Genomic DNA, 20,030 nt, shown 5'->3' on the forward strand with positions numbered 1-20,030 from the left:
ACATCCTACCCAAACTTATTTATCTAGTGCCATACCCATTGAACTCCCAAAGAGCTAAATCTATTGTACAAAAAACCAAGCCATTCTCCAATTGGTAAATGGGCAAGCTAAATGAATAGGCAGTTTTCAGATAAAGAAACCAAAATTTTTAATAAGCACATGAAGAAGTGTTCTAAATCTCTTATAATCAGAGAGATGCAAATCAAAACAACTCTGAGGTATCACCTCACACCTAGCAGATTGGCTAACATAACAGCTATGGAAAGTATTGAATGCTGGAGGGGATGTGGCAAAGTAGGGACATTAATTCATTGCTGGTGGAGTTGTGAACTGATCCAACCATTCTTGAGGGAAATTTGGAATTACGTCCATATGGCGATAAAAGAATGTCTACCCTTTGATCCAGCCATAGCACTGCTGGGTCTGTACCCCAAAGAGATAATGGAGAAAAAGACTTGTAGAAGAATATTCATAGCTGCCCCCTTTGTGGTGGCCAAAAATTGGAAAATGAGGGGATTCCCTTCAATTGGGGAATGGCTGAACAAATTGTGGTATATCTTGGTGATGGAATATTATTGTGCAAAAAGGAAAAATAAAGTGGAGGAATTCCATGGAGAATAGAAAGACCTCCAGGAAGTGATGCAGAGCGAGAGGAGCAGAACCAGGAGAACATTGTACACAGAAACTAATACACTGTGGTATAACCGAACGTAATGGACTTCTCCATTAGTGGCGGTGTAATGTCCCTGAACAATCTACAGGGATCTAGGAGAAAAACACTATCCATAAGCAGAGGACAAACTGGGAGTAGAAACACCAAGGAAAAGCAACTACCTGACTACAGCGGTTGAGGGGATATGACAGAGGAGAGACTCTAAACGGACATTCTAATGCAAATATTAACAACATGGCAATGGGTTGGAATCAAGAACACATGTGATACCCAGTGGAATCACGCATCGGCTATGGGGGTTGGGGGGAGGAAAAGAAAATGATCTTTGTCTTTAATGAAGAATGCTTGGAAATGATCAAATAAAATATAAAATTAAAAAAAAAGAGAGGACTGAGAGTACAGACAGTGAAAGTGAAAAAGACTGAATGTAGACACAACGTTACAGAGTTTGAGTTCTAGTCTCAGCTTTTAGGATTTTGTTCAAATCACTCAGACACTCTGAGCTCATGGCCTGAGCTGTGAATGCAATGAGAATGCTTCCCCTGCCTGTGTTCCAACTTTCTTGTGAGGATCTAATGTGAATATGAGTAAAAGTCTTCATCAGTGAAGTCTTCCTTTAGTTGTGAGCTAATGGCATGTTGGAATGATTGATTCTGCCCATTTGTGTTTGTACACTTTTCTCTTTGCCTGGAGAAATAAGATGAAAATCGGTTTATGTTCTGCCAGTGGAGGAAAGGGGATATATATATATCTAGGTGACTATGCATGTATGTTGTTTGTTTCTTTCAGAAGGAAAGATCAGACTTGAAATGAAAGAGATGACTGCAGAGCTAAGCCTTTCTGGGGACGAAACTCAGAGGCAAAGATGCATTGGTGATGGTGCCTGTGATTCCACTTGGAGAGAAAACTTGGATGTACATCAGAGAATCCACACTGGAGAGAAACCTTATGAATGTAATCTGTGTGGAAAGGCTTTTATACAAAGGGGCAAGCTTACTGTACATCAGAGAATCCACACTGGAGAGAAACCTTATGCATGTAATCTGTGTGGAAAGGCTTTTATGTGGAGGCACAGGCTTACTGTACATCAGAGAATCCACACTGGAGAGAAACCTTATGCATGTAATCTGTGTGGAAAGGCATTCAGATCTAGAATGAGTATGGTTAAACATCAGAGAGTCCACACTGGAGAGAAACCTTATGAATGTGGTCAGTGTGGAAAGGCATTCAGATCTAGAAGGAGTATTATTGAACATCAGAGCATTCACACTGGAGAGAAACCTTATGAATGTGATCAATGTGGAAAGGCTTTTACCCAAAAGTCTGGTCTTTTCATACATCAAAGAATCCACACTGGAGAGAAACCTTATGGATGTAATCAGTGTGGAAAGGCTTTTACACACAAGTCTGTTCTAACTAAACATCAGAGAATCCACACTGGAGAGAAACCTTTTGAATGTAATCTCTGTGGAAAGGCTTTTATACAAAGGGGCGAGCTTACTGTACATCAGAGAATCCACACTGGAGAGAAACCTTTTGAATGCAATCTCTGTGGAAAGGCTTTTATACAGAAAGGCAAGCTTACTGTACATCAGAGAATCCACACTGGAGAGAAACCTTATGAATGTAATCAGTGTGGAAAGGCTTTTATACAAAGGGCGAGTCTTACTGTACATCAGAAAATCCACACTGGAGAGAAACCTTTTAAATGTAATCAGTGTGGAAAAGCTTTTATACAAAAGGCGACTCTTACTGCACATCAGAGAATCCACACTGGAGAGAAACCTTTTAAATGTAATCAGTGTGGAAAAGCTTTTATACAAAAGGCGAGTCTTACTGCACATCAGAGAATCCACACTGGAGAGACTACTTAGGAATGTAATCAGTGTGGAAAGTCTTTTACACAGAAGTTTGGTCTTACTGTACATCAGAGAAGTCACACTAGAGAGAAATCTTATGACTGTTACTGGCTTAGTAAAGTCATCAGTCAAAATCAACCCTTATTTCCCCTCAGGCAGTGCCAAGTCAGTAAACAGCAGTCCTTGAGGGCAGCTGTGTCGACCCCAGCCATACCTTTGGGAACTTTTGCTCTACTGATGACCCTGGGGTCAGGCTGCTAATTAAAGGAAGATTGCAGGACCCTCCACTGGCCCTGGACGTGGGGCCTCAGCACATTGATCAGACATGATCCCAAAAATGAAGTTTTGGTATAATGTTTATGACAGAATATTGTTGTGCTATAAGAAATGATGAGGACAATTTCAGAAAAAAACCTGACAAGCATTTCATGTACTGATTAAAAGTAAAGTGAGCAGAATACGGAGAACATTGAACACAGTAGTTGCAATATTATTCAGTGGTCAAGTGTGAATGAATTAACTATTCTTAGCAATACAATGATCCAAGACAATTCTGAAGGACCCTGGATAAAAAATGCTACTTCCAAAGAAAACTGATGGAGTCTGAATGCAGATCAAAGTCTTCCTTGATTTGATTTGCTTTTTGTCAGGTCTTGATATGCAGGGGGAAGAAGAATGCCTCAAATTCTCTTCAACTGGAGACTTAAATCATGTTACTTCAAGAAGCATTTCTCAATCAGTTCTCATTTATAAAGCACCTACTAAGGGCCAGATAGTAGACTTAAGTGCTAAGGATTAAAAAAAAAGGATGAAATGATAACTCCCTGGAGGAGCTTGCATTCTAATGGTGTAAGTCAAAAAGCATTTATTAAACATCTGAGACCCCAAGAAATAGTAGTCGCTGGAGATACCAGGCTTTGATTAAAAACAAAAACCGGAAACAACTCGCAAATACTAAGATCCCTCATCCTAGCATGCCGACATGTGCATTTCCATTTCTACTAGTGAGGTCTTAGTTCTCAGAAAGGCTTATTAAGTCCTGTAGCAGAAGTTAGAGCCAAAATAGGGGCCTGTCGAGGAGCCTCTAGAAGTTTTACTTCTAGAAATTTAAAACATAGGAATGAGGAAACAATGGCTGAGGCACTTCCCAGATATAGCTCATAGCCTGCTAAAAGGTCTAGCTCAGAAATTACTTCATTCTTTGGAGTTCCTGAAAGGCTTCTGGTTTTAACATGAGTTGAAGGTCCTGAATAAGCAACAAATCTGGACCCAGAGCCATAAACAAGTCCAGTCTCGAAGCTACACAGGACAAGAGAGTTTCCAACAAAGCAATCTGGTTTTCCAGATTAATCAATCAGATTTGATTGATTAATATTTTTCCTTCATGCCTGAAAGGAGATAAACAACTTTCTCCTTCCAGACTGAATCCTTTTGGTGACAGACAAACCAACCAAGCCAGAGACAGTGAATGCAATCTCATGGGCACATCTGTCAGTGGAGGTAACCTACCCTGGGAGTCAAGTGTTCTGATCCTCTGGGGAAGAGGGAGGCCTGAGACAGCCACTGTTTGATAAAATTGCTCAGAGATCTTCTTATGTCAGTCTTCTTATTGACACTACTGGAATCACTGAGTATGAATAATATAAACTGTATATGGTTCTAGTGGCTCCATCTATTTCTTGCTAGATGGGTACAATGAGCAAAAATTGGACCTTCACCCTATTTGAATAGCCCTCTGCCCCTCCTTAATCAATGATTTTACCCCTAGATTCATTGCTAATCAATATAATCCAGTTTAAAGCCATTCCATAAGGGGACTGATTATTTCTTGTGTATCAAAAGACATTATTGTACATTGAGTCGGTTAAGGATAATCAACTAAACCCAATACGTAATACAATTCAGAATAATTAGAGTAGGTTAAATAGGTCCCATCTTATAGTAGATTTTCAACTTGTCATTAATATGTACTTGGCTGAGCACAAGAGTGTCCTAACTAGAGGACCTCCATCGATGTGGCCTGATGACTATGTGTCCCCATGGGCAAGGAAGATTCCCAGACCTCCATCCTCGACGAGTAGAGAAATGCTTTAATGGGTTGGAAGGTCCCTGCAAAATGTAAAATGTCCACTTGTTATGGGTCCGTTGCCCATCACTTGGGTGGGATTCTGCCTGCTCTGTACTTACATTTGTAAGCCCATTACTCAACAATAGAGGTGGAGATCTACTAGCCCTTTACTCTGTGAACCCCAGAGTGACTGTGGGATTTCCAAGGAGATTCTGTACTATCCCATCTGAACTGTCTGGGACTTAAGGATTATAAAACTTGACTCTGAACATGAGGCAGTCTCAGATAGTGGCCAGGTCCCTTTAATAAAAAGTAATTGGCTCAGAGCTCTGCCTCAGTGACTTTATTTATAGTTTAGATCATTTCTGGCATTATATTATGGTTACCCCAAATAGGATGATGAGGTGTAGACCTTCCCTAGATGCTCCATCTCATTCCTCATGGTACTCCTCCCACTTTAAAAAATAGGAAGCTAGTACCTGGATGAATTTTCACCATTGGCTCACCCACCAACAAAGACTTGGGTTGGTGAGACTCTCTACTGTTCCTACCCAAATTTTTCAAGCTTAAGATATCTCCCAAAGGCTACAGATTGGTGAGTTTACCTGAAATCACTCCCCCACAACACCCCACAAATTTAAAAGGGTAAAAGGTCCCAATTGTATTAAAAGTGACTATTTGGGTTTATGACTAAATTATGTGAATTAACCAGGCAGACAGTCTTTTATCACCCTTTGGGCATAGTTCCAAATTGCCCTCCAGAATGGTTGGATCCATTCACAGCAATGAATTAATGTCCCCATTTTGCCACATCCTCTCCAGCATTAATTACTTTCCTTTGCTGTCATGTTAGTCTGCTAGGTGTGAGGTGATACCTCAGAATTGTTTTGATTTGCATTTCTGATTATCAGAGATTTGGTATACTTTTTCATGTGCTTATTAATGGTTTTGATTTCTTTCACTGAAAATTGCCATGGCCCTTGCCCATTATCAATTGGAGAATGGCTTGATTTTTGTACAATTGGTTTAGTTCTTTGTAAATTTGAGTAATTAAACCTTTGTCAGAGGTTTTTATGAAGATTGTTTCCCAATTTGTTGCTTCCCTTCTGATTTTTGTTACTTTGGGTTTGTTTGTATAAAACCTTTTTAATTTGATGTAGTCAAAATTTACTTTTTGTTACTCTTTCTAAGTCTTGCTTGGTTTCCCTTTCCAAAGGTCTGACATGTATACTATTCTGTGTTCACTGTAATGATTAAAATTTAGGGGAGATGGGGAGACTGAGGCAGGTAGAAATTAGTTTCTCTCTGCAAGAAGTATTATATTTTTTAGAGGTTTATTAAAGGTTAAAGATTAAAGAATATTCAAGTAAGAAACATGTGCCTAGGCCAGAGGCCTAGACAAAATAACCTCACATCACGCAAGAGACGCTCCTGCAAAAGGGAAGTCCAAAAGACCCAAGAGAGACCTCTCAAAAGCCTTTGAATCAGCTTAAATACCTTCTCGATCTCGGCCCAGGTGAGATTACAAGGCATTCTGGGGAAGTGGAGCAAAGGCTCGTGGTGATTGTAGTCCTGTATTGGAGTCTATTTTTTACATCACCTAATTTACTTATCGTTTCCTTCTTCAAGAGAAACAGGAAACGGTAAATGTGAAAGAGAGAGAAAAGGAGAAAAAAAATTTTTTATTCAAACACTCCTTTAAGGGCTACAATTAGATCAAATTTTATATATTAATATATGGGGAAAATGTTATTTGTAACTCTCAGAAAATATTTTTTATTATTATATAAATAGAAGAATCATTCATAAGAAAAGATTGGGGCTTAAAGTCTATAAAATGATATGCAAAAAAAAGGGGGGAAGGAGGAATCAATAATGGTACCAAGAGATACTTGAACAAATAATATAAATAGAATAATCTTTGTCACATAAAGATACACATGGGAAGGGGAGGGGAAGAATACTCTTATAAGAGGGAGAGGAAGAGAGTGCTAATAGGTAATACTCGAATATTACTCTTAGTGAAATCAATTCTGAGAGGGAAGAGCATCTAAATCCATTGGGACCTTGAAGTCTATCTTATCCTACAGGATAAGGAAGAAGGGAAAACTAAGGGGGGGTACAGGGGAGGGAGTTAAAAAAAAAAGGGAAGGAAGGCAAGTGGGACGGGAACTTAACAGACCCTAAATAAATAAGAAGGAAACGAAAAGGGAGGGGCCAGAAAGGGAAGTATATCAAGGGAGGGGAATAAGGGGATTGACTAAAAGTAAACCACTGGTTTAAAGGGATATAGAAAAAGAAGAAAGGTCAGAACTAGAAGAGGATATCAAAATGCTAGGGAATTCAAAAGTGACAATCATAACTTTGAACGTGAATGGGATGAACTCGCCCATTAAAAGTAGATGAATAGTGACATGGGCACTGTACCCCAGAAACCCAGGTGAACTATTATCAGGGGAACTCCCTTGTTTTTTCCTGACTCTCAGACTAAAAACACCCAATGACCCCACCTAGGGTCCTGAAATGACTCTCCTCCTTTGATCATCCTCTAGATGGACAGAAAGGTGCACCTTCAAGCCACACCTTGATCTTAAAAGACATCTGTTTGTCCCCTAAAACTAAGGAATCTTTATGTCCCCAGGCAGACCCCAGTATGATCACCCCACCTCATGCCTGAGTGACTAACTGCTGTGAAAAATGTATAAAATCCTCAGAACTGATGTCATCTGGGGGAACAGCCTTTCCTTTCATGCTGTCCTCCCAGGGAACTGCTCCCTACCTTGCTGTTCTACCTTGCTATCCTACTGGCCACTCTCAACATTACTTTCTAAATTAATAAATCTCTTTTTGTTTTAAGTTAAGTTTTGGAGTAATTGCATGCTTGCAAAAGGCATCCTTCCGAACCCCAAAGGGTATCCTTCCATGCCCATAACAATAGGTGTGTTTTGTTTTGTTTTTCCTAATCTAGGAAGTTGTTCCTTAAGGGAAAGGATATTTAGAAACAGCTCTTCCAGCCAGGACTTTAGGGTCCTGTTGCTGAGATTTAAAACAGCTGTTTTCTATCTAACTACCAGAGTCACACAGCTGGGAAGTATCTGAGGTCTGATTTGAACCCAGGACCTTCTGTCTCTAGGCCTGGCTCTCAATCCACTGAGCTACCCAGTTGTCCCTTAAGATTAAAGGGAAGAAAAAGAAAAACTGCTGATTCCAATTTAACTTAAGGAGAAAAGAGAAGAGAGAAAAAGTTTTTTATACTCACGTGTTCTAGCAGCTGTGTCTTTAAGCCAAGTTTTTTGTTAAAAGGGACTAAGTGGTGAGATGGTAGAGTAAAAAGGCAAGGAATTTCAAAAATTTATTGAGAGAATTCTTTAGACTCCCGTGTGGTCAGCCACAATGTGACAAGGAAATCACTTTAAAAGACTGATATATATTAATTTAAGGTCGCCAAGGAATTCAGCTATGTAATTCCTTAATGAAAACTCAAGTTAGCAGTCAACCTTTTATGGAGTTTAATTACGAACAGGAGGAAGAAAAGTATGAGAGAGAGAGAGAGAGAGAGAAAGAGAAGGGAATAGGGCTTAAATACCCCCTCTGTTTAGGCTGGTCCAAAAGGCCCAAGCCCTTAGATAGCTGAGGCAAAGAAAAGAGATCAGTCCCTATCACTCACGTGACCAAAATGGAGAAACAGTCTCAGGGGCCTCCACCTCCAGCTTCCTTTAGAGCAAGCTTCTCAGAGCACAATCTGTCAGAGCAAAAACTCTCCAACCTCCTTCAGTCCTCAGACCCCTCTGTCTTTAAGGAAACCATCCAAGTTCCCTCCCCTTAGTTCTCACATCTACCAATCACTGTCCATGTCTTCCCTGTGCCAATGGTGGCTCTAGCTTAACCCAGGACCACCCAGAGGTCTGTAGCTTTGCACATGTCTGTTGAAGGTTATATTCTCAAATAATTAAATCTTGATCCTTTGCTGCAGCCCTTCCTAAATCCTGTTACCCTGAGCAGGGTGGAGATTGGAAGTTCCCAAGACCTGGTTCTGTCATTCCAAGTATCTCTATTGTATCAATTCTAAAATCAATCATGACTCAAAGAACTTCCTGTTCTATGCTTAAGCATAGGTCAAAGCCCTTTCCATTGTTCAGTAAAAGGTTTCTGTTCTAAAGTAATCTTAAGAAGGGAGGAGGAGGAACCTCCCATGCCAATGGGGTTCACATTTCAATAGAGTTCCCACTATCAGTAGGAAATTCCCTACAAGCATGAAACCTTCTAATGGTGAAATTTCCAACATTCACAAGTCTAAGAAATTTTAAGGTTTACATAGGAGAGTGGATTACAGTCCAGAATCCTACCATATGTTGTCTACAAGAAACACACATGAGATGAGTAGATACTCACAAGGTCAGAATTAAAGGTTGGAGCAAGACCTATTGGGCCTCAGCTGACAGAAAGAAGATAGGAGTTGCAATCATGATATCTGAGAAAGCCAAAGCAAAAATAGACCTGATTAAAAGGGATAGGGAAGGTAAATACATCCTAATAAAAGGGAGTATAGGTAAAGAGGAAATGTCAATTAATCAACATGTATGTACCAAATGGTATAGCACCCAAATTTCTAATGGAGAAACTAGGAGATTTAAAGGAGGAAATAGAAAGTAAAACTGTACTGGTGGGATAAAGCAAAACTTTTAAAAAAATTCTTCAGAAACAATAATATCCCTTTCCTCTTGAAAGACCCCAGTGCTGGTCACATTGAAAGATAGACACAAAATCAGGTAAAGCCTACATTTGTGATAAAATGCTTAATTTCTTTACTGAAATTTTCTAAATTAGAGCAGAGATGCCTCAGTGGATGATTGTCATGGGCAAAGTCCACCCTTGCCTGAGACTCTAGGGTATCCCGACTAGTGGCGAATGATCAGTCAACAAAAATATCAAATGGAAGATAGCTTAGTCATAACAGCCATGGAATTGCTTTGCACCTGACAGCTGTTCCACTTTCCCCATGTCTGATCTTTATTTTCATACCCATTCTCTTGGCATACAGATACACAAAATCAAAGAGATAATTGGAAAAGTGATACATCAACTTTTAACAAATCACTTGATTAGCATTCTCTATTCTTGCATTGTGATTATGGACGAATAAAGTTTTTACACAAGATAAATGATTTCGTCACAGATGGCTTAATTTTCCCATTACCCTGTGACAAGTTTTGAGCTTACAAACAATCAAGGAAAATTACATATTGCTTTTAAAAAATGGAATAATTAATCAGCAGTTCTTAGAAGACAATTCAACAATCATATCATCGAGGCTGCAGGTTCTGGGAACACAATTCAAATTTAGACTGATGGCTTCTAGGGAGTCACTGATTTGTGTAATCAAGTCACTGAGGCATACTGAAGCTTGATGTACTTGTACTTATTGCTTGGGCCTCTCATTGATTTGTGTGCTGGCTTCATGAGAAAGGCTTCTGTGAGTGGGAACGTTCTTGTTTTTGGCCTGTAGCTGTGGTTTGCTGAGAATTATGTACCTAAATAAAAAGTTCACCCATGATAGTCTTTTGGGGATTGGGTTTAAGGGTCTGATCTATACAATATGTTACTATATGTTGTCCCCCCAATCACTTGCACATTTTTGTTAATATACATTATACCTATGCTCAAAACAGTGTTTTTTTAAAGTTCAAATGAGATTCAGAATTATAGCATCACTGTTGTGATCTTTCTACATATTTAATCTAAATAAACTTTTTAAAACTTGGAAAAAAAAAGAAGTCAATCCTGACTAGAATCTTGCTTGGACAAATCTTGTGGTGAGTTGATAAAAGATTGATTGATCTCTCTCTTAGGGTTTTCAGCCTAAACTGGCTCATGCTGGCCTAGGCTGGTCTAAACGTTTTCTCATTTCTCTCTCTCCCTTTCATTAATTCCTCATTTTCTTAATTAAAATATCTATAAAACCCAGATGACTTGGGTATATTTAATATTTGAGATTTTTTTCCCTGGTGACCACTTTATATTTGATTTAAAACAAGACACTGTCTTGAAACCATATTTTCTGCTCTCACAATTTAAGGCTCCCACTATTTTAATCACTCCAGCTTATGACAACCAACTATTTTAATCATCACAGTTTATGGCAGACCACGAAGTTGGTGAGAAAACCCTCAAAAAGTTTCTGTGAAATCTCTTTCCTTTCTCTCTTTATTACTTGCTCTATCAGTCAGTTTTTTTTTTAAACTTGGCTTGAAAAACACAGCTGCAAGAGCAGGTGAGTAAAAAACCTTTTTGATTCTCCTTAAATTAAATAGAATACAGCTGTTTTAGATCTTAGCAACAGGGCACTATGGTCCTGGCTAGGAGATCTGACAACTGCCTAAATTAAAATTAAGAAAAACCTGGGGAAAGTTTTGGCCTTGTCCTGCTCCCCACATGTTTACTTTAGAAATATGGAGTTACAGCCAGTTTTCAAAACTTAGTTAACAACTGGCGTTTCAGTAAATACTTTGTTCTTTTAGTACAAGCATTGGTCTGCAACTTACTTAACAGCTGGCTCATCAGCTCCATGACCAATCTTATAAATACAGAATTCCTTGTCTCTCTGAAAGGGCTCATCACATGGAACTTATGGCAAAATCTAATCGACATACTACTTTCCCTTGAGTTTTTGATTGTTGTAATTGTCATATTGTATTTCCTTGAAGAACTCATTTTTCAGTCAAACCAACCAATTGCTCCCTCTAACATTCAACAAATTGTAGAACTAAATATTTGGCTTGAGTTTATAGAGAAAAGTCAGGGGGAGCGCATAGCTTTTATGAAAAACACTAACCCTCCTAGTCAACCCACTGCTCCCCCTGCCAACTCTGCCTTAGAACCCCCTGCTCTTCCTAAAGGAGGGGGGCCTCTGTGCAGCTTTGGGTGAAGAATGTTGTTTCTATGTTAACCACTCGCTACGTGAAGGTCTAGAAGCCTGGCGGAAGGAGAGAGAAACTGTCAGCCCCTGGTATGCTCACCTTTTCAACTCTTCTCCCTGGCTGACCCTATTCACCTCCCTTATAGGACCTCTTATAATCTTAACCATACTCTTTTTTTTTTTTTTTTTTTTTTAGGGATTAAGGGTATTTTTCTGTTGTTTTTATTAAAAAGGGAAAAAACTATTCAGAAATCTTTTGACAAAAAGGCAAGGAAGATTCGGCACTCAGAAAAGATAGCAGGGTACAAAATCACAAATGACTGAACCCAACATTGTCATCCCCCCACCTCACAGCAATCGGGCAAGGGGACCATTTGAGTGCACTGGGGAAATACATGCATGCAACTCTGAAAAACTGTACAACTTAGAAACCCTATAAACATTATTAAAATCTAAAACTGTTTTTGCCTTTTTATAAAGGGTTTTTTTTAATATATCAAAAGGCCTGCTTTAGTGACATGCTAGTTCCACCAGAAAATAAACACCCCCCCCCAAATAACATGGTTAAGTTGACCAGCCAACTCACTTTTTACCACCATAAACCCACCCACCCCCAACTTATGTGCGTTTCATTCAATGTGTGCTTGTTAAAATTACAGCCACCAGGTGGTTCCTGCTGTCTTGTACATGGATGGGAAAGAAGGTGGTCAAGAAATTCAACCACAAACTGAAAAGATGGCCAGTCACCAAAGCTGGCTTTTTTTGCCCAAATTCCTTCTAGCACTGCTTGCTTCTGACCACCCCTTTCCCACCTTCCCACCTACCACTGCCTTTCCTTAAGGGCCAGTCTTTAATCCTATTCTATATAACCCCCTCCCCAGCATACAAACACCCCATATAGTTTTTTTTGTTTTTAAATTTAAATATAAAAATACTACTCTGCTTTGGGTGAAAGGAGGATGGATGAATGGCAAGAAGGTTCCTTTTCTCTTTTTCTAAAGTTGAGCAATCCCCATTGGTTCACACAGCCTACTGACTATCTTCTGGCCAAGGGTTTCCCCCTCTAAGACCAGGGAAAATATAAAGATGCCCATACAGCTAAAAGACAAAGGGCTCGTTTTCCTGCCTACCTAAGCTGAGGCAACCACCCCTTACTAATTCTTATCTTTAAAGAAAAGGAGGTTATACAGTCTCATGTATGAATTTAATACTCCTCTCCATTCCACCAAAAAAAAAAAAAGTAAATTCCTCCCTCTACCCATTTTCCACTCCCCCCCAACCCCCAACTGGCCTCTCTCAAATATTTATTCTTTTATTTTTTCCCTGGAAGCCATAAGTCTCTGTCAGATGTACAAACTTGATTAGATGGAAGCAGTGGTTATGTTCCCCAACCCCTTTTCCCCACTAACATACTATTTTCTCAGTCTTCAAAAAGTCCTCAATGATGGGAAAAGATTAAAAACAATCACCCAACCCTACTCCCTTTCCCCCACAAAAGAAAAGCAAGGAGTTATCTGTGGGCACAAAAAAACGTGGTATTTTGTGCCCTGAGTTACATCTAGTAGGGAAACGTGGAAGAGGAGACAGGTGAGGTGGAAAAGGGCATGAGAAAAGGGTTATGGGGTGGGGGATACAGAAGGTATCTGTAGGTCTAGTCCACTTAGTTTTTGTACTGAAAGGGTTCATCTCCTGTCTCATTGAGGAGACAGGTACGAATAAGCGCCTCTGAAACTGCGTAAGGGTCACAGTTGGCAGAGGGGCGGCGATCTTCAAAGTAGCCCTTCTTCTCTTGCCCAACCGTCCTGGGAATGCGGATGCTGGCACCACGGTTGGCCACACCAGCAGAGAACTCATTGATATTGGAGGTCTCGTTGAAACCCGTCAGGCGTCGGGCATTGTCCAGACCCCCTTTGGGATTGTAGGCTCGGATGTGATATTGGTGTCTCTTGCTGAGTCTCTCGATTGCTTCTTCAATATGCTTTAGACCATTCTCCTCTCTCATGGCCTTGGTACTGAAGTTAGTGTGGCAACCAGCTCCATTCCAGTTCCCAGGGATTGGCTTGGGATCAAATGATACAATCATTCCAAAATCTTCACACACTCGATGGAGGATGAAGCGAGCGACCCAGAGGTGATCTCCCATTTCAATCCCTTCACAAGGTCCTATCTGGAACTCCCACTGAGCTGGCATCACTTCAGCATTTGTCCCCCCAATTTTGACTCCAGCATACAGGCAAGCACGGTAATGAGCTTCTGCTATATCTCTTCCATAGGCTTTGTCAGCTCCCACACCACAATAATATGGACCCTGGGGCCCAGGGAAGCCATTAGAAGGCCAACCAAAAGGGTGTCCATCTGTTCCCATGAGAGTATACTCTTGCTCCATACCAAACCAGGGTTTGTGGTTGGAGACCATATCCATTATCCGTTTACAGGTATGCCTCAAATTGGTCTCTGCAGGTTTTCGATTATACTTGAAAACTTCACAGAGAACCAGTTTGTTGGGATCCTTTCGGAAGGGGTCTCGGAACAGAGCAGCAGGAATGAGGTACATGTCACTGTTAGAGCCTTCAGACTGAAAAGTGCTGGAGCCATCAAAATTCCATTCAGGTAGATCATCAATGCTCTTGGGTTCATAGTCTAAGGTTCGGGTTTTACAGCGCAGACCCTCATCAGTGCCATCAATCCAGATATACATAGCCTGGACTTTGTTGCCTTGAGGCAGGTTCAAGTACTGCTGCTTGATGCTTTTGTTCAAGTGAGAACTAGCCAAGGTGGCCATGGTGGAAGCTGTCCTGGGCCCGAAAGCGTGCGGGAACTAGACGCCAAAGGCGAGGGCTCAAGGCGACGGTGGCACTGCCGGCTGGGCTGGTGGGAAGCTCTAGCTGGTGGCCGTGGAGGTGGCGTTAGAGGCAGCTGTAGCTTTAACAGAGAGAGCGCCTTCCATTCTCAGCTCTGCCTTAACCATACTCTTGATATTTTGCTGCTGTGTTTTTTTTTGTTTTTGTTTTTTTAATTTTTAAACATTATTTTATTTGGTCGTTTTCATACATTATTCACTGGAAACAAAGATCGTTTTCGTTTCCTCCCCTCCCCCCACCAACACCCCCACCTTTCCCTCTCCCCTACCCAACTCATGATTCCACTGGTTATCACATGTGTTCTTGACTCGAACCCATTTCCCTGTTGTTGGAATTTGCATTATAGTGTTCATTTCGAGTCTCTCCTCAGTCTTATCTCCTCCAACCCTGTAGTCAAGCAGTTGCTTTTCATTGGTGTTTTTACTCCCACAGTTTATCCTCTGCTTGTGGGTAGTATATTTTAGATCCCTGCAGATTGTTCAGGGACATTGCATTGATACTAATGGAGAAGTCCATCACCTTCGATTGTACCACAATGTATCAGTCTCTGTGTACAATGTTTTCCTGGTTCTGCTCCTTTCGCTCTGCATCACTTCCTGGAGGTTGTTCCAGTCTCCATGGAATTCCTCTACTTTATTATTCCTTTTTGCACAATAGTATTCAATCACCAACATATACCACAATTTGTTCAGCCATTCCCCAATTGAAGGGCATCCCCTCATTTTCCAATTTTTGGCCACCACAAAGAGCGCAGCTATGAATATTGTTGTACAAGTCTTTTTGTCCATTATCTCTTTGGGGTACAGACCCAGCAGTGCTATGGCTGGATCAAAGGGCAGACATTCTTTTATCACCCTTTGGGTATAGTTCCAAATTGCCCTCCAGAATGGTTGGATCAATTCACAACTCCACCAGCAATGAATTAATGTCCCCACTTTGCCACATCCCCTCCAGCATTCATTACTTTCCATAGCTGTCATGTTAGCCAATCTGCTAGGTGTGAGGTGATACCTCAGAGTTGTTTTGATTTTTATAAGAGATGTAGAGCACTTTTTCATGTGCTTATTAATAGTTTTGATTTCTTTGGCTGCGAACTGCCTGTTCATGTCCCTTGCCCATTTGTCAATTGGAGAATGGCTTGATTTTTTGTACAATTGATTTAGCTCTTTATAAATTTGAGTAATTAAACCTTTGTCAGAGGTTTTTATGAAGATTGTTTCCCAATTTGTTGCTACCCTTCTGATTTTGGTTACATTTTTTTGTTTGTACAAAAACTTTTTAATTTGATGTAATCCAGATTATTTATTTTGCATTTTGTAACTCTTTCTAATTCTTGCTTGGTTTTGAAGTATTTCCCTTCCAAAGGTCTGACATGTATACTATTCTGTGTTCGCCTGATTTTCTTATAGTTTCCTTCCTTATGTTCAAGTCATTCACCCATTTTGAATTTATCTTGGTGTAGGGTGTGAGGTGTTGATCTAAGACTAATCTTTCCCACACTGTCCTCCAATTTTCCCAGCAGTTTTTATGAAATAGTGGATTTTTGTCCCAAAAGCTGGGATATTTGGGTTTGTCATATACTGTCTTGCTGAGGTTGCTTGCCCCCAGTCTATTCCACTGATCCTCCTTTCGTTCTCTTAGCCAGTACCAAATTGTTTTGATGACCTCTGCTTTATAATATAGTCTGAGATCTGGGACTGCAAGACCCCCTTCCTTTGTATTTTTTTTTCATTATTTCCCTGGGTATCCTTGATCTTTTCTTCTTCCAAATGAACTTTGTTATGGTTTTTTCTAAATCAGTAAAAAATTTTTTTGAAAGTTCCATGGGTATGGCACTAAGTAGATAAATGAGTTTGGATAGGATGGTCATTTTTATTATATTGGCTCATCCTACCCATGAGCAGTTAATATTCTTCCAATTGTTCAAGTCTAGTTTTAGTTGTGTGGAAAGTGTTTTGTAGTTGTGTTCATATAAATCCTGTGTTTTTCTCGGGAGACAGATTCCTAAGTATTTTATTTTGTCTAAGGTAATTTTTAATGGGATTTCTCTTTCTAGTTCTTGCTGCTGAGCTGTGTTGGAATTATATAGAAATGCTGATGACTTATGTGGGTTTATTTTGTATCCTGCAACTTTGCTAAAGTTGTTGATTATTTCAATTAGCTTTTTGGTTGAATCTCTAGGATTCTTTAAGTAGACCATCATGTCATCTGCAAAGAGCGATAATTGGGTCTCCTCCTTGCCTATTTTAATGCCTTCAATTTCTTTTTCTTCTCTAATTGCTACTGCTAGTGTTTCTAATACAATGTCAAATAATAGAGGTGATAATGGGCATCCTTGTTTCACTCCTGATCTTAATGGGAATGGATTTAGTTTATCTCCATTGCAGATGATATTAGTTGATGGTTTTAGATATATACTGTTTATTATTTTTAGGAATGACCCTTCTATTCCTATGCTTTCTAGTGTTTTTAGTAGGAATGGGTGTTGTATTTTATCAAAGGCTTTTTCTGCATCTATTGAGATAATCATGTGGTTCTTGTTGGTTTGCTTGTTGATGTGGACAATTATGTGGATAATTTTCCTAATGTTGAACCAGCCCTGCATCCCTGGGATAAATCCTACTTGATCATGGTGGATGACCCTTCTGATCACTTGCTGGAGTCTTTTTGCTAGTATCCTATTTAAGATTTTTGCATCTATATTCATTAGGGAGATTGGTCTATAATTTTCTTTCTCTATTTTTGGCCTGCCTGACTTTGAAATCAGTACCATGTTTGTGTCATAAAAGGAGTTTGGTAGAACTCCCTCTTTGCTTATTATATCAAATAGTTTGTATAGTATTGGGATTAACTGTTCTCTGAATGTTTGATAGAATTCACTGGTGAATCCATCAGGCCCTGGGGATTTTTTCTTAGGAAGTTCTGTGATGGCCTGTTGGATTTCTTTTTCTGATATGGGATTATTTAAGAAAACTATTTCTTCTTCTGTTAGTCTAGGCAATTTATATTTTTGTAAATATTCATCCATATCACCTAGGTTGGTATATTTATTGCCATATAGTTGGACAAAGTAGGTTTTAATGATTACCTTAATTTCTTCTTCATTGGAGGTGAGATCCTCCTTTTCATTCTTGATGCTGTTAATTTGCCTTTCTTCTTTCCTTTTTTTAATTAGATTAACCAGTACTTTGTCTATTTTGTCTGTTTTTTCAAAGTACCAGCTTCTAGTCTTGTTGATTAGCTTAATAATTCTGTCACTTTTGATTTTATTAATTTCTCCTTTAATTTTTAGGATCTTTGGCATGGTTTTCTTCTGGGGTTTTTTAATTTGTTCATTCTCAAGTTTTTTGATTTGCATTTCCAATTCCTTGATCTCTGCCCTCCCTAATTTATTAATATATGCACTCAGGGATATGAATTTTCCTCTAAGTACTGCCTTGGCTGCATCCCATAAGGTTTGAAAGGATGTTTCACCATTGTCATTTTCTTCAACGAAATTGTTAATTGTTTCTATGATTTCTTCACTAACTATCTGATTTTGGCGTATCGTGTTATTTAATTTCAAATTAATTTTTGATTTGGGTCTCCATGTACCCTTGCCGATCAATATTTTTATTGCCTTGTGATCTTAAAAGGCTGCAGTTATTATTTCTGCTTTTCTGCATTTGAGTGCCATGTTTCTATGACCTAGTGTATGATTTATTTTTGTGAATGTGCCATGTGGTGCTGAAAAGAAGGTGTATTCTTTTTTGTCCCTATTTATTTTTCTCCATATGTCTATTAACTCTAATTTTTCTAAGATTTCATTCACCTCTTTTACCTCTTTCTTGTTTATTTTTTGGTTTGATTTATCTAAATTTGATAGTGGTTGGTTCAAGTCTCCCACTAATATGGTTTTACTGTCTATTTCCTCCTTCAATTCTCCTAGTTTCTCAATTAAAAATTTGGATGCTATACCATTTGGTGCATACATGTTGATTAGTGATATTTCCTCATTGTCTATACTCCCTTTTAGCAGAATATATTTACCTTCCTATCCCTTTTGATCAGGTCTATTTGTGCTTTGGCTTTGTCAGATATCATGATTGCAACTCCTGCCTTCTTTCTATCAGTTGAGGCCCAAAAGGTCTTACTCCAACCTTTAATTCTAACCTTGTGAGTGTCAACCCGTCTCATATGTGTTTCCTGAAGACAACATATGGTAGGGTTTTGGGTTCTAATCAAATCTGCTATTTGTCTACATTTTATGGGTGAGTTCATCCCATTCACGTTCAAAGTTATGATTGTCATTTGTGGATTCGTTGGCATTTTGATATCTTCCCCTAGTTCTGACCTTTCTTCTTTAGCTTTGTCCTTTTGAACCAGTGATTTACTTTAGGTCAATCCCCCTAGTCCCCTCCCTTGAGATGCTTCCCTTTCTATCCCCTCCCTTTTTATGCTCCCTTCCCCTCCCCCTCTCCTTCCCTCCCTTTTTGTACTCCCTCCCCTCTCCCCCTCCTTAATTTTCCTTTCTTGCTTGCCCTAATGGATAAGATAGAATTCAGAATCCCACTGGATCTAGATGTTTTTCCCTCTCAGATATGCTTTCACTGAGAGTAAGGTTTAAAGTAATTCCACTTCACGCTCTCTTCCTCTCCTTCTCATATGAGAGTTCTTCCCCTCCCCTTCCCATGTGTATCTTTATATGGGAAAGATTATTCTATTGAGTCCCCCCCTATTTCTTGAAGTTAATCTTAGTATTATCTCGGTTCCCCCCTCCCTTTTCGTTTCTTTGCCACCATTTCCCCCAAATCTTCTTAATGCCCCAATCTTTCCATATGCGTGTTTCTTCTAACTACTCTTATTTTGCTACAAGTCATGAGAGTTACATAAAACATTTTCCCCACATATTAATATATATAATTTGATGTAAATGTAGTCCTTATAGAAGAGAGTTTGACTTAAAGATAAGATTTATCTCCTTTTCCCTTTCTTTCATATTTACCTTTTCATGTTTCTCTTGCTTTCTGTGCTTGGATATCAAACTTTCCACAGAGCTCTGGTCTTTTCTTAGCAAATGATTGGAAATCTTCTATTTTGTTTAATGCCCATACTTTCCCCTGGAAGTATATAGTCAGTTTTGCTGGGTAGTTGATTCTTGGTTGGAGACCCAGCTCTCTTGCCTTTCTAAATATCGTGTTCCATGCTTTGCGGTCTCTTAGTGTGTTAGCCGCTAAGTCGTGTGTGATCCTTACGGGAGCCCCCTTATATCTGAAGCTCCTCTTCTTGGCTTCTTGTAGGATTTTCTCCTTTTCTTGGAAGCTCTTGAATTTGGCAATTACATTCCAAGGGGTTGTCTTTTGGGGATTTAGTATAGAAGGTGTTCTATGAATCCTTTCTATTTCTATTTTGCCCCCTTGCTCCAGAATGTGAGGGCAATTTTCTTTTATAATCTCCTGTAGAATAATATCGAGTTTATTGTTTATATCTGGTTTTTCTGGGAGACCGATAATTCGGAGCTTTTCTCTTCTCCCTCTGTTTTCGAGATCTGTGACCTTCTCAGTAAGATATTTTATGTTTTCTTCTAATTCATTAAATTTTTGGGTTTGCTTTATTGATTCTTGCTGTTTTATCATCTCGCTTTCTTCGAGGTGCTTAATTCTGGTCGTTAGGG

General features: G+C 39.4%; 2 protein-coding genes across 9 annotated transcripts in view; one reads left to right on the forward strand and one right to left on the reverse strand.

The window, feature by feature from the left end:
* LOC100022490 (zinc finger protein OZF-like) overlaps nt 1–20,030 on the forward strand; it is a 111,921-nt gene that overhangs the window by 20,802 nt on the left and 71,089 nt on the right. For 2 of the 8 annotated variants that reach the window (XM_056814453.1, XM_016429341.2), the window contains one exon: nt 1,463–5,755. The exons of the other annotated variants lie outside the window; for them this stretch is intronic. In XM_056814453.1, coding sequence (XP_056670431.1) covers nt 1,463–2,547 — 1,085 coding nt within the window. In that variant the 3' untranslated portion in view covers nt 2,548–5,755. Of the gene's footprint in view, nt 1–1,462; nt 5,756–20,030 lie in introns of those variants that run through there. 8 annotated transcript variants of the gene reach the window in all.
* Nucleotides 11,716–14,471, reverse strand: LOC100017907 (glutamine synthetase). Its single transcript, XM_056814463.1, has one exon. The coding sequence runs from the start codon at nt 14,296–14,298 to the stop codon at nt 13,177–13,179; it is 1,122 nt and encodes a 373-aa protein (XP_056670441.1). The 5' UTR covers nt 14,299–14,471; the 3' UTR covers nt 11,716–13,176.

Source organism: Monodelphis domestica, chromosome 2, assembly GCF_027887165.1.
Source record: "Monodelphis domestica isolate mMonDom1 chromosome 2, mMonDom1.pri, whole genome shotgun sequence".
Taxonomy (NCBI): domain Eukaryota; kingdom Metazoa; phylum Chordata; class Mammalia; order Didelphimorphia; family Didelphidae; genus Monodelphis; species Monodelphis domestica.

Bases quoted from the DNA above. Each gene is read 5' to 3' on its own strand.
- LOC100017907 (XM_056814463.1), bottom strand. From the start codon at position 14,298: ATGGCCACCTTGGCTAGTTCTCACTTGAACAAAAGCATCAAGCAGCAG.